The 15,488-nt window shown below is 48.3% G+C and overlaps 1 protein-coding gene across 1 annotated transcript in view; it reads right to left on the minus strand.

Moving 5' to 3' along the window:
• The window catches only part of STIMATE (STIM activating enhancer), a 68,556-nt gene extending 54,140 nt beyond the window's left edge, over positions 1-14,416 (minus strand). Inside the window, exon 1 of the mRNA XM_004368611.1 lies at positions 14,184-14,416. Coding sequence (XP_004368668.1) covers positions 14,184-14,343 — 160 coding nt within the window. The 5' untranslated portion in view covers positions 14,344-14,416. The remainder of the gene's footprint in view (positions 1-14,183) is intronic.
• Positions 14,417-15,488: the final 1,072 nt, after the last annotated feature.

Below are 15,488 nucleotides of genomic sequence, written 5' to 3' on the forward strand. Positions count from 1 at the left end.
TGTGGGTCAGGCTGGAGGCTTCTCCTGACTCATGTAGCAGCAGGGGCTGGCAAACCCAAGATCCAGACCAGGGAGGCTGACGAATCCCAAGATCAGCACGTAAGCTGCAATCAAGTCCCAAGAACCAGAGGTCAGACAAACGGGAGCCAGCTGCAGGATCTAGAGCAAGCAAAAGCCAGCAAGCCTTGTCAGAAAGTCTACCTATATTGGATGCAGGCCACACCCCCAAGGAAACTCCGTTTCAACTGACTGGCCACTCAGAGCAGATTCCATCATGGAGGTGATCACATAATATCAGATCTCATCATGGAAGTGATTGCATCATTATACAACAGCCAAACTACATCATAACTGCCAAACCACTGAAAATCATGGCCCAGCCAAGCTGACACACAATCTTAACCATCACACCTCCCATCACACCCCTCTCTCTAGCCTTGGATTCAAATAAAGTTAAAAGAGAAAAAGGCAGGACGCTGGGGCCTCGAGCCATTAACCTGCATGAGTACTCCTGGGCCTCACCGAATTCACGCAGGCTGCAGGCTGGTGGTGGAGCTGTGGCTTCAGGCTGCGAGTCTGCGAGAAGGCAGCAGAGAGGTGTAGACAGGATGTGTGGCAGTCATTTCGCCACAGACCCCGAGATCCGCCATTTGTGCGCTTGGAGGCGCTGTAGGCAGCAGGTGACAGTTCTGGGTGGGTGGGCATTTCCGTGGAGAGCAAGAACTTCATGTGAGTTGAGGTAAGGCAGGTCTCCTCATGGCTGCAAATCCTGACCCAATCTGCTCTGCCTGTGATTTGAAATGGCACAAGCCGACTTGCCCACCGAAAAACTGAAGATGCTGCTGACAGCGGCTGCAGGGGAGGAAGGAGCCCCTGGGGCCGCCTGGGAGATGACTCCTGGAGCCTGAGGAGCATCTGGTGGCTGAAGCTTGGTCTAACGCCTGATTTTCACATAATGATCTGGTCTTTAGAACCTGACCACGTCAACGAGTGAGGAGCGGGTGGATTTCCCTCCTCTCAGGGATCACTATTCTGAGCTGCCTGCTATCCAATGTCTGAAAACAGCTGTTTATATATTTTGGCCTGTTTTCTGGTTGTTTATAACAGAAGAGAAAGTTCCACACCAGTTACTCCTTCATGTGCAAAAGTCTCTTCATCTCCTTTTGCACGGGCTCAAATGTTAAATTTATCCATGTAAAAAATCCCTCTGGCTTCAATGACAAGCCCTGCTAGATTCCAATCTCAAAATGGAAAGCCTTTGGCTTTTTCCTGTTCCCTGTATCACGCTGAGAAAGAAGACTGCAGAGATGCTCTCAGAGAAAAACCGAGCAGATGAGGGATGGCGGGAACCCACTGGTGTTGAAGAGCTCCATACACAGAGGAGAGAGGAGGCCCGCAGATGTTAGAAAGCAGTGTCCCCGTGTCACATGCTGCACACGAACGCTGAACATGGCAGACAGGCAGTGCGGCGGAGGGGAGGGCAGCCCCAGCATTGGAATGCGACCCGCCAGGTTTGAATTCCAGTTTTGCACTTAGTGGCTGCCACAACCTCAGACAAGTCAATTTCCCTTTCTGTGTCTCAGAGGTATAAAGCAGGATATTAGTACCAACCTCAGGGGGCTAATGTGAGGAGTAAATCAGTTAACATATGCAAAGCACTCACAGGGCTTGGCACAGAATGAGTGCTCTACAAATATGACTCAATACTGTCACCAGATTGTTACCAGATCAAAATCTGGCCAAAGCACCGTCTGTCTCTATTTATGGCTCCCATCTTCCAACCAGAGAACGCTTTTCAAGGAAGACTGAAAATAGGTCCTATATTTACATAGTCTCAAAATATCTCCCCACAGGCTACTTATTAATTAAAAAGGGAAAATTGTTACTTTACAGGGAGAGACTCAAGTCATTAAAGAGAACTTCACCAACACCGGGACAAACCAACATCAGACGCCTCAGGATGTGACACATTAAGGGGACCAGCACACTACTTAAGTAGCATCCCTGCCAAAAACACGTAACCTGAACGCAATCACGAGAAAACGCCAGGCAAACACAATCTGGACATTCTACAAAATCAATGGCCTGTACACTTGAAAAATGTCAAGGCTAAGGAACACGAAAAAAGAAGGCTGAGCAACTGTTTCAGACTAAAGGAGAATAAAGAGATATGGTAACTAGATGCAACAGGTAACCTTGGACCAGGAAAAAATAGCCATGTATTTGGGTAACTGATAAAGTTTGAATATGGACTGTGGATTAATAATATCATATTAATGTTATATTTTGAGTTTTGATAACTGTACTGTGGTTATATAAAAGAGAACACCCATGTCTTTGAAATACATGCTGAAGTATTTAGTAGTTAAAGAAAAGGAAAGGAAAAAGACCCCAGTCTCCTCCCACCTCCCAAGACCTGACTGCTCTCTTCATGGCCAGCCCCCATTAGGGAGTGAACTGCTTGCTGCCTGTGGACTTGAGCACTTGGCCAGTTATCACCACTTGTACACCATGTGCCAGCCAAGCCAGACCCAAGCACAGTAAAAGGCAGGACAAGCAGAGACCTAACCTGTACAGTACAGGCTGTATGTTCCAATGACTTCAAAGTAGAACAACCATAGGGCTAAGGTCATGAGGGGAAGTTTCTTGGAAGATGGGTAGGAAGTGGCTAAGTGGGGAGGAAAGAGGAAAGCATTTGGGGGTGAGGGGAGGAGGAGACAGGAGTGGGTTTGGCACATGCAGGGGGCCAGGAGACAACAGCCTGGGGCATCTAGCTGTATCCCAGCATCTGGTAGCCTGGCTGCTCTCCTTGGCCCAGGCTGCAAGTGGACCTTGGTGACTGCAGTATCCATAGAACTATAGTGACAGACGCGTGCAGCAGCCCAGGACTGGTTGTCCTGCAAGACACCAGGGCACTGTCTCAGTCCTAGGCTAAGAAGGGCCCGCCCATAACACTACAGGCAGCTACAGCCAGTGGGAGCGAGGACCAAGGAGCCTCGAGATGGTTCGGGGGTTCAAAGGTAATGGAGCTTGAGCTAGCAAACATCCTCAGACAGTGTAAGAGCCTTTTATATCCCCCTCCGCTCATCCCTGCCCCCCACCCCCACCCCATGCGCTTATGTCTCACATCATCTCAGACCAAAATTCAGCCTGTGGCATGTCCACACAGGCCTGCCCAAGGACTCCATTACCGGGAGAACAAGATGTCACCATAAAGCGGCTGCACCCAGAATCCTGTCCCACCCCCAGCAGTGACACTCGAACCCAGCTCCACAGCAAGACTACAGCTTGCTCGCTGCATAGTTCCCTGAAGATTTTTACCTATTTAGGATACTAGTAAATTATCTACTTAAGTACACACTGAAGAAAACCCATACGTAACATGCCCAGCAGACTGACAGGCCATTTAACATTCCTGTTTTACTCAACCTTCATGTAATAGAAGCAAATTTTTTTCCCCGTTCACTGATGAGATTTCTCACAGAGGAATCTGGGGATAGAAGTATAAAACCAGGGCTTTTGACAGAAAAGACATCCTCATTTAAGTCTGCCCACTCTGTGTCTGCAGGACCTCAACACACACTCTCATAGTGAGCCTCTCCCGGGATGCTGGGTCATAGTTCACTGAAGAGTGCAGACCGAGGGTGGAGGCAGTGGTGCAAAACTCAGACTTCCAATCTGAAGTCTGCTGCCTCCGAAACCCCAATGTCAAAACTCCAGCAGGGGAGGAGCAGCCACATCTGTAATATATGCATTTCAGAACATTCTGTGAGTGTCTCCTCCACACTCCACTCCGCTCTCCATGCGTGGGTTTGACACACTGGGTGCTACAGGCAGCCTCCCTCTCTACACTCTCGCTCTGCTAACGCTCGCTGTAGCGCCCTGCAATTATTTTAACCCACAACTCACTACCCAGACAGAAAACCTGCTCTAATGCTCTGATGCATTTGTCCCGGTGATCCACCAGGCCGGCCACGTTGCATGGGAGCCTGGCAAGAGAAGGCAGTGTGTGCTGCAGCTGTTTTTCAACTGTCCTAGTAGGAGCAGGTCTTGTGCTTGTATCACTTATTTAAATGTGTTGCATTACTTCCTCATCTCTCTACATCATTTCATATTACTAAGTGAAAATGTCATCCAACAAAATGGAAGAGCCTGTGAAGAAAGTAAATGAGCTTAAGAAGCCTAGAAAAGCCCACAGGCTACAACAAAAGCTGGAAATTATTAGCATTTTGAGAAAGGTGAATGTATGAAAGTTATAGGGTTGGCCCCGAATGTGTTCTGACCTACTGTGCATACACGTGTGAATACAAAAATAGAGAACAAGCATGAGAGCGCTTGACACGTATCACTGGTCGGGGAAGAGCCAAGTCTTCTGAAGAAATGTTAAGCCAAGGAAACACTGGCCCCAGTCTTTTCTTACTTCCTCTACTGTCCCCTTCCTCCATGCCACCCTGCCCCATGCCTCCGCCTGTCTGCCACGTCATCACCACCACCACCTCTCTCAGAAGGCACTGGGAGGTCACAAGGTCCCCTTTTCTCCTCCTGCAGCCAAAAGATACAGACACTATCTGCCCCTCAGGGGTGGGCCCATGAGGTCTAAAAGGGACAGCATGATAAAGCTCCTTTAAAAGAAAGAGTCCCAAAGAAATAATTCAAACAGAGCATGAGGTAAATACAGACCCTGACTTGCCGCCCAACAATTCACCATTCTCTGTATGTGCAAGCTGTAGAAAGGAGGCCCAAAGTGGACAAGCAAGGCTCTCTGGAACCTCTCTAAGCATACTGCCTCTTTTTCTGGGATCTCCCGGCCCCAAAGTCTCCCATGTGTCCCCTGACCCAGCCTCCCAAAACTGACCACCCCGCCAGTTACTAACTACAGGGGACCTGTGCCCTCAGCACTCCCTCTGAGAGCCCCTCACACCTCCTTCACCTTCAGTGTGCACTCACACGGAATTCCCTCCAGGAGGAAAGGCCTCAGCTCTTTGTCGAGGCAGCGCCTAGGGCCACAGATGGCAAATTTACACAGTCCACTGTTGTCATACTTTGGAGGCAACGTACTGACCTTCTCATTCATTCTGTTAGTGTTCATATGAGAGAGTGCTGAGTAATACACAAACTGAACAGATGAAGTGGTTCTCAAACAGGGGCAATTTCGCCCCACCCCCACTCTAAGGGACATTCGGCAACTGGAGACATTTCTGGTTATCACAACTGGGGAGGGGATGCTACTGGCATCGAGGCCAGAGATGCTGCTAAACATCCTATAACACCCAGGCCAGTTCCCACAGCAAAGAATTATCTAGTCCAAAATACTGTCAAGTGGAGAAACCTTAGAAATTAGATGGAAAATTATCTAGCAGTGAAGTAATTTAAAAGAGACTCACCAACCACTTCTACACACTCATGAGGTTTGAGCAATGATATAGCACCAAGGAAAGAAATTCCATGAACACTGGCAAGCAACCAGAAACCACCCAAAAACCAAAACAAACAAAAAACTCCACCAAATCCGTTGCCATCGAGTCGATTCCAACTCATAGTGACTCTAAAGGACAGAGTGGAACTGTCACATAAGATTTCCAAGGAGCAGTTGATGGATTGGAACTGCTGACCTTTCGGTTAGCAGCCGAGCTCTTAACTACTGCACCACCAGGGCTCCTGAAACCACCCAGGGCCCTGGAAACCCCTTCCTCACCAATTAGTCAAAGGACTCATGAACTCCCTTCCCCTGATCCTCAGGGGGGGCCTCCCCCTTGCCTCAGGCCTCAGGCCCTAAGGTAGGAGTGTCATTCTTGGCACAGCTGGGGAAAACCTTCCAGAGGTCCAGGCCGGAGGAGCAAACCTGAGATACAACTCAGACATGCATGAGTCACTATGCATGTATGAGCTACGTTTTATTAGCAAGTCACTATAAATTTATATTTTTAATGCTAATAATATCCATAGAACAATCTGAAGCCCCAGATAATACTTTGGACATAAAAAGTATTAAGAAAAAAATGACAATTATTCAGATAGAAAAAAATAAGGTAGAATAGCCACGGATACAGAAGTAATCAGAAAGTGCACTTGCGTGGAAAGAAGGCAGGGCAGGGGGTGGAGGGGGGGAAGGCAGGAAGAGAGGCAGGGGCTAAGAGCTTGGCGGTGTTTGGAGTCTGAGGGACCAGGCTTGCATTTCAGCTCTGCCACCTACTAACCAGGAGACCTATTTAAGACACTTCACCTGCTCGCTGTGCTTGTTTATAAAATGGAAACAACCCCTTCCCTACAGGGTTCCTGTGAAGCATACCAGTGCTTGACAGAGCTGGCACACGAGGGACTCAGTGAGGAGCCAGCCGCAGGGAAGGAGGCTCGAGTGGCCAGTGTCACCACCTACCACCATGGTGGGGCCTGGGGCAAGGTAAGCCTCAAGGACTGCGATGCAGGGTTTTCACCTGTAGGTGGGGTGGCACCAGTCCACCCACTGCCCTCGCAAGCCCACCTGAGGCTCTGTAGGTGAAGACTCCAGCCAGAAGGGTTATGAAAAGGAAGGGGATGATTACATATACCGTAGTTCAGCCACAGGGTTTTGGTATGTGTAATTTGGAATTCACAATCTAAGAGCTCGGCTGCTAACCAAAAGGCGGGCAGTTCGAATCCATCAGCTGCTCCTATAGGGTCGCTATAAGTCGGAACCAACTCGACGGCACCTAACAACAACATGCCGGTTGGGTTAGTTTTTTGTTTTGTTTAACTATTGTGTAGTCTATGAAAAGAGGGTGAAAGGTACAGAGCTTGAGTAAACAAGATAGAAAGGGAGATGTTTAACCCAATTCAGAAATCAAGTGACTCGGGCACTTGTGAAATATTCTGCAAGGAGACTCATGAATGCAAAAACTATAATAACAATGAGGACATCACCCTACTGCACACACACACATATGTAAGAGGGCCTAATGTGGGCCTGGAGTCCCTGGATGGTGCAAACAGTTAAGGTGCTTGGCAGCTAACTGAAAGGTTGGAGGTTCGAGTCCACTCACAGGCATCTCGGAAGAAAATCCTGGCAATCTACTTCCAGAAGATCAGCCACTGAGAACTCTACGTAGCAGAGTTCTACTCTGACACACATGAGGTTGCCTGAGTCAGGGTCGACTCGATGGCAAATGGTTTTAACATGTGCCTATGAATACAGTGGTGCCTTCATGGTAGAATTCTCACCTTCCATGCAGGAAAGCTAGGTTCCACTTACGGTCAATGCACCTCATATGCAGCCACCATCTGTCAGAGGAGGCTTATACGTTGCTATGATGCCGAACAGGTTTCAGCAGAGCTTCCAGACTAGGAAGAAATGCCTGGCAACCTATTTTCAAAAATCAGCCCGTGAAACTCTGTGGATCACAATGGTCCAATCCGCAACCAGCCGTGGAGATGGCGCAGGATCAGGCAGCCTTTCGTTCCGTTGTGCTTGAGGCTGCCGTGAGTTGGGGGCGACCTGACTGCAGCTAACAAAAAAAAATATGTGCCTGGCACTGAGCAGTTTCCTTACAGACATTTTATCTAAGCTCCACAGCCTCCAAAAAGAGAAATTATTATTCCCATTTTACTGGGGAGGAAACAGAAGAGGCTTCAAGAAATGTGCAGGTTGCTCAAGGCCACTATGTGGCAGAAGCAGAAATGGAAGCCTGGTCGGACTGGCTCCAGAGCCAGGGATCCTGCTATTTTTAACCACTCATAAAACTCCTCCAACACGACGTCATCTTCGCGCAAATAGTACACTAATTGCAAAGGATTTTAAACAGTTCATTAAAGCAGTAGAGGCTTGCTAGGCCCTAGAGGGCAACATCTGGCAAACAGAGACATTTAAAAGTCTAAAAAATGCATTTCATTAAATTATTCTACAACTCAGATTGTCCCGTAGTTCAGATAACTCCCTCTTGCCCGATTTTATTCCAAATTAATGAAGTTTTATAATAAATAAAGCAGTAGATCACCATTATAGATAAACGCTACTAGACAAATCAGCATTTAGGAAACCTGAAAACTTTCTAAAACTAAAGACCCTGAACAGCCAGGATGCTGACACTGATCACACTGCTTCCCCCTTGGGCACACCAGTCTGGGACAGAGAAAGGCACCTTCTTCCTCTGCCTTGGCCGGCACACCAGAGGGAGGAAAGGAAGCTGATGTTTATTGAGTATGTGCTGGGTGCCAGGCCCAGATAGGGGCTGTCACTCAGGAGCTCCAGCTCCCATCAGCCCTCAATGTGATTCGTTAAGCCAACAGGAGAAGGTGATCGCTGGGTGAAAGGTAATTGGGGAACAGGATAGTCACATCATCTCAGGGTATCACTGCCACAGAGACAATTTATTAATCGTAAAGAGGAAAGGGGACCTTTAGAAGGGTGAGATCTAGAGGCCCCCAAACAAGTAATGGACATTATTATCGTTACTAGTGAGACAGCCTGTCCTCACATGCCTCCCAGTGCAATGTAGTATGACGCACACAGAAGCACCGACGGAGCACTCCTGCCACAAAAAAGGTTAATCTGAACCTAATTCCTCATCCAGACCAAACTCCCATTTTACAGGAAACACAGGTTGAGAAAAACAACTCAAACACCGCAACAAGGAAACACCCAGACAACTCCAGAATGTGGGACATTCTATAAAACGGGTCAGAACTCTTCAAAACTCAATGTCATTTACGCAGAGTGAAATCAGTCAGTCACTAAAAGGCAAATACTGTGTGACCTCACATATATGAAGAAGGCAAATGTACAGAGACCAAAGTTTATTAGTGGATACCAGGGGTAGGAGAGAGGGGGTAAAGGGGAGTCTTTGCTTAGGGGACTCTGAGCTTCTGTTAAAGGTGGCAGAATAATTTGGAAAATGGATAATGATGACATTTGCACAACAGGATGAAATAATATCACTGAACTGTACAAGTAAAAAATATTGAATTGGTAATACATATATTTACCACAATAAAGCAATAAAAAGTGTTCAACCCTGTTACCTTGCCCATTGCCATTGAGTCGATTCCGACTCGTAGGGACCCTATAGGACAGAGTAGAACTGCCCCATAGGGTTTCCAAGGAGCGGCTGGTGGATTCAAACTGCTGACCTTTTGGTTAGCAGCTGAACTCTTAACTATTGTGCCATCAGGGCTCCTTGTTACCTTAGACATGATAAAAATAAAAAGCTACATAATGTTTTCACCTCACAACAAAACAAACAAACAAAAAAAACTCTCAATGTCTACTCTTTAAACGTTGAACCAAAACTAGCTCAAGGCCACCTTTTAGCTAAATAACAGACTGACTCACGAAATAAAGAGTATCACCCGCGAGCACTGTGCTTCTTTAAAAAAAAATCACCTAAATGAGACCAAACGGTCAACAATTACTTAAAAACAAAAGATAAGAATGTAAGAGGGCAGGGAAACTAGATTGATGGCAAAGAACAGCCAGGACGGCAATACTGAGAATGTTTATGAATTATGAAAAACGCAACCAATGCACTGAACGATTTGTGTAGGAATTGTTGAATGTGAACCTAAACTGCTGTGTAAACCGTCACTGAAAACACAACAGTATATTATTAAACAAACGAACAAAAACCTCAATGTCACTTAAAAAACACAACAAAACTGTGCCTGCATGTGTAGGGGGAGATTCTTGTAGAGTAAAAGTGACTTAAAAACATAACCAAATGTAATGTGTGCACATTGATAGGATCTCAGTTTTTAAAAAATCCAGCTGTAAAAGACCTGTGACATCTGAGGAAATGTGAATATGGACTGGAAACTGGATGAAATCATATGGAATTATTATTACTTTTCTTAAGTGTGACAATGGAAATACAGTTATGTAGGAGACTGTCTTTACTCTCAGGAGACGGACCGGAAGTGCTGAGGGGTAAAGCGTGATGATGGCTGCAACTTACCTTCAAATGGCTTGGCAAAAATTTTAAAAGTGTAACGGGATAAAGGAAATGTCACAAAATTTGAATAATTACAGAATCTAGATGGAGAGTAGACAGGGTTCATTACATTTATTTTTAATCTTTTTTTTATATTTTGACATTTTTCAAGATGAAATCTGGGATGGGATAGGGAGGGGATCCTAGGAAAGGGTGACCCACCACAAGTGTATGTGCAGAACACACGGGGAGCCAGTTTACCAGGACAGAGAACACCAATAACTCTTATTCGACATCAAGATTTCAAAGCTGGGTGGACTGGTCTGTGGTTTTACTGTGGGCCTCAGGAAAAAAGCTATCACTTGTCAACGCCAGCAGCGTTTTCCTAAAACACAGACACCTTTCTCCCAGCTGGCTGGTCCCCATATCTGTAACACGAAAATTGGCTGGCAGATTTAGCCAAGCTCTCAAAATGCTTGTTTGTTAAAGACTAATTCTCTCAACATTTCAGCCCAGAACCCTGACTGCGCACGGTGAAGGAGGCTTGAGTTTCCTTTGCATGCACACGTCCAGAGAGTAAACACCCGCAAATGCCAACATACACACGGGCCGTAAGTGACCTCTGGCTGACAGCTGGGCACCGGCTTGCAGCTGGGGGACTGCCCTGCACTGGAACAGCCTGCTGAGCTCCAGGGCTGCTTGGCTCTGTTCCGCTGTGATTCCAGTCTGAGTGACTTCATGGAGTCACAGACTATGCATAAAGCCACCAAAGCAAGGGCAACCTCTTGGCACACAGATCATGACAAAGCCCACCTATTTAAAGCGTTTCTTTCTACTCAGACACCCAATGGCTTCTAGTGACATCCCAGAACACCTAGCATGGGAAGTACCTTTAGAAATGTGTCTCTGAGTTTGTTCAGCTTTCCCTGTACACGGAGGGTCCTTAGCTGGAGCCTCTGGAAGGCCTGTGGACTTAGCAAAGCGGTGGTGACATTGGGACATGCCCACAGAGGGTGGCCTGAACTGAGCCAGCCTGCAAACTCCACACACTGAGGCAAGAAGTCTATCAGAGAGAGGATGAGAAATGCTTTTGAGAATCAAAATCCTCCCCGAGATAGGATCCTATATGAGAAGTCTTCCTCCTGGGCACAAACCCCCAGGTAAAAAACATAGCAATAACGGTAAGTAGAGAAAAAGTGATTGTCTGGGAGGATTCACCCATATTAGGGATATGAAGTGATGAGAATTACCTCAGTCTGTCTGGCCCAGAAATGGGTCCATCCTACAGAACAGAGCTGGTCCAACAAGAAAAACAAACAGTACCTGCAGTCAGGACTGGGGAAGTGTCAGAGAAGAAGGGCACTGAGTCCACCACTTAGGGGGACAAAAGCACTGGGAGAGAAAGATGGTCACCTCAGAAAAGACAGGGACTGCTGGTGTCAACTGCTCAGGAGAGATGGGTGACATTTAAAATACACTTGAAGAAGAAAATGATGGAACTGTTGAATATCAAAGTGGCCCGTTCTTAACAAACCAAGACCTCCCTCCAGAGCTGCAAGGTGGACACACTTGTCATGGGACCCTGGCACTCTCGACCATAAGATTTCCCCCCAAGGAGCTCCTCAGAGTAAGGATGCAGAGTCTGAGCTTGTGATGGCTAACACCCGAGACAAAGCCAAATGGCTCAAAGACGTACTTCCTTGAGACCAACTCCACCTCCTTTCCTTATCCTCAGCAAAAAAAAACCAAAAAAACCAAAGCTGTTGCTGTTGAGTCAATTCCAACTCATGGTAACCCCATGTGTTACAGTGCAGAACTGTTCCATAGGGTTTTCTTGGCTGTAATCTTCATGGAAGCTGATCACCAGGACTTTCTTCTACAGCACTGCCAGGTGACTTTGAACAGCCAGCCTTTAGGTTACTAGATGAGTACAAACTGTTCACGCCACCCAGGGGCCCTTTCCCCAGCAAAGTCTATCCCAAAATGTAAAGCAGCTCCCTAAGGATTTCCTCTTTTCCCCAGCAGTTCAAAAGACAAAAGACCCATAGTTCTATTTCAACAGACGGCTGGAGTTTAAAAGATAAGAAAGGTTCTTCCCTGATTGAAATCAGATTCCAGTCAGAATAAGTCTCCTTGCCCAGCTCCCACAGTCCTGTCCCCTGGCCCGCTCTGTCAGTTTCTACGTGGGGGAGTGAGGCTCTATTCTCATCCCCATTTCTGTGTCCAGGGCAGACCGGCTTTAGTCTTCCCATAACTCCTACCCTACATCATTCCAGGACCTACTGCCCATTTCCACAAGCTCCTTTCATGTTAAGCCAAGTCTTACACTGAGCAAGAGTTCACTTTCCATTCCAGTCTTTGCCTACAGAAAGTAGCAACCACAAGTGGGATTTGTATATAAGCACATGAGTGACTGCGATAAATAAAGAGGTGAGTACATCTCTGAAGACTTGCAGGGTCAGCACTGCCATGCTGAACACATTCAAGCCGGCATGCTTCTCAGCTGCAAGCACCTGCCCCTCTCTCTGTATCACAAGGGTCAAACCCTAGGGAATAAGTCATGCCATCGGCATCAATCAAATCCATGAAAACAGCCAGAGTCAGGCTAGGAAATGTCAGGATAGGGAACAAAATAAAAATGAAGCCTGCAATTCCTTTAGAGAGAAAGGAAGGCCAGCTGGAGGCAAGAGAGGTGGGACCGGAGTGAAGACCCACTCACGATGTCTTGAACACACACACATACAGTCCGTGCACCCGAGCCAGCAGCTGATTTTGGCTAAGTCATCACAAATTACTACCGTGGGAACAAATGGGTATTTGTTCAGCAGGAAAAAATAGCAAAGCAAGAAGGGACTAAAAAGGAAAGAAAAAGTGACAAATCTCCATAGTGGGGGCACTTTCTGTGAGACTTATCAAGGCCAGGCAACTACAAGAAGTAGTGTCCAAGATCAGAGGCTCTTCAGAGCTATCGAACGCCTTAGAGAATTCATCCACAGAAACCCGACGTTATAATCAAGCAAAGGCTGCCAACTCCAACAACTGGACTCTACAAGACATATGCACACAGCTGCAGGATCCCTCCCCAGTACCAAGCAGCATACTTTCTGCAGGGTCTCCCCACTCTGCCCACGTGAGCATAGTGGGGAAGTTCCATTATTTTTGGAACTGATGCCTCTGTACAGATAGTTCTAACCCTTCCTTCCTCCAAAATACAATCACAAGGGCACTCGTAGGCCTACAAGACAATCAAAGCTTCTTGTTACTAACAAGGGGAAGGACCTGCACTAAGAAAACAACACAACCCTCCACCGGACAGCACATGTGACACCAGGGTGGAACTTCCAGTTTTTCAGAAGGGCCATCTGGGGCTTCCTTCTCCATCATGAAATTCCCCTGGTAGGGCCTGGTGACTTAGCATGGGGATTCTGAGACCTCCCCAGGCCTTCTGAGCCTCCTTTTCCATTAAGCCACTAGTTTGCCCAAGTCTAGTGGAAAAGAACTTGAAATATAAATAATAAAAGTGGGTTGGGAAAGGGAACAGCCAGTGGAGGCTCTTAGGAAACCTAACCGGAAAAGCTTGGGACAGAGATGGAACAGGTGGGCCTGTGCGGGGAGAAAGGAGAGAGAGGCGACGGTATGGAGAAGAAAGTAGTTTGGGTAGCTCCTGTCCCGACCAAAAGGGAAAATAACACTAAGGGAAAAGGTCCACCCTGAGAAGGGGGTGCTGGGAAACGAAATGCACGGATCTACCAATCCAGGTATTGCGAGGGATTCAAGGTGGCCGGATTTAAACGGTAAAGGGAGGCGGTAAATTCTTAGGAGTGAAAGAGCTGAAAAAGACTCAGCATCGGACTAGGGATTTAGGGATGTGAGCTCAACGAACAAGAAGCAGGCTAAGAAGACCCCTGAGAGGGCGCAGGGAGGGGGATGCTACCTACGGGGGTCGTGGTCCCAGGCTGGGAAGTGGAGTAACCTTAATTCACGATGACAAGATGGGAGGAGGGCGAGTTTTCGGCGGGCACCTCAGAAGAGAGATGTCTGAGTGTGTGTACGGGAGGGGCAGGGGTGACCCGTGGCTAGAGGCTGCAGCAATAAGGCGAGGGGCTCAGGACTCCGGGGCTAGTCTGGGAATGCCCAGCCTGGGGTTACGGGAGAAGAAGGCACCTCTGCCAAAGGACCCGGGTCCCCAGGCCTGAACTCTCCAAGCTAGAGGGTGCCCTAGGCGGGGCTGGGCCCGTGGCTCGTCGCGCAGGCCCTCAGGAGGGGCGGGGGTCCCGGACTCACGCATCAACGTGCTGAAGGCCACGACGCCGAGCAGCCCCTGCAGGAAGATGCCGAAACTGTGCATGAGCGCGCCGCTCTCGCAGCGGCCCGCCCCGGACGCGACCGTGGAGGGCGGCCCGCCTGGCAGCCCGCGGCTTGAGTTCCCGGCGAGGCCCCGCATGGCGGGCCCGGCCGGAGGGGCACGGGGCGCCGCGGCCCGCCCGCCCTCGCTGCCTGCCCGGGCCGCGCCACGGAACTCGGAGCTAGGAACCGGGAGCCGGAGCCGGTACCTCCGCCCGGCCGCCGACTCGGCGCCGCGCGTAACCCGACGTCTGAGATCGCGGCGCTTGATTGGTTCAGCCCAGCGCGTGGGCGGGCCTCTGTTTTCTCTCAAGAGGCGGGGCTCCGGCCCGCAGGAGAGGGCGGGGTTGTGGGTGCCGGCCCACAGGTAGGACCGACCAGGTGAGCTGGACTTCGCCGCCGGGCCGGGAATGCCGATCTCCCGGTTAGGAAAGCAGGAGCAGGGACAGTCTGTGGTTAAATTCTTCCCTCCCAGGTAAATGCCTCATCCTTTGGAGAGTTTATTAAAAATTCTCTTGGATCCCACCCTCAGAGAGTCCTACTCGGTAGTCGTGACGTGGGGCCCGATAATCTGCATTTTTAATAAGCAGCCTGGTTATTCTGAAGCAGGTAGTTGAGGAAAATAATCTAAGACTGCACACAGGCGTCTTCCTCCCAACCCAGACCTTCAGCGTCCTTCTATTTTGTTTCCTGTTAGTCCCAATGTCCTGGGTCAAGGTTCATTAATTAAGGCCCCACGTCGACTTTCCCCCCCTAAACTTAAACGGTCACTCCAATCGCATTCATTACAAATATACAAGTTTTATACTGAAAACATGGTATTCACATATCCCCACTGTGTTCACTGAGGGAGTACAAGTACACGCATTTTGAACGTGATTCGTAAAAGAAAGCCAAATGGTTGATGCTTGCCAGAGTCTCCAGCATCCCCCTCCGCACACACATTTATTCCCATCTAACCCTCTCTCTGACTTCGCGGAACTTGCTCTCTGCCTCTACCAGGGCCCCTAGTTCCTATTCTCTCATCTTCTCTGCAGACACTCCTTGTTGGCGCTCCAGAGCCCTTGACCTTCCTGTTGCATCCACCTAGTGTCGGTGTACACATGGTATTATTCCAGTACACCTATTGGGCTACACTTGCTGGACAATAAATACCACCTCTAGGGAAAATTTTCCCTAAGAAATTCCAATTACATGAAAGAGAGTTAAGCACTAATCACAAGCTTTCTTGGTTAACAGGAATAT

The sequence above is a fragment of the Trichechus manatus genome, unplaced genomic scaffold (genome assembly GCF_000243295.1).
Source record: "Trichechus manatus latirostris isolate Lorelei unplaced genomic scaffold, TriManLat1.0 scaffold00001, whole genome shotgun sequence".
Taxonomy (NCBI): Eukaryota; Metazoa; Chordata; class Mammalia; order Sirenia; family Trichechidae; genus Trichechus; species Trichechus manatus.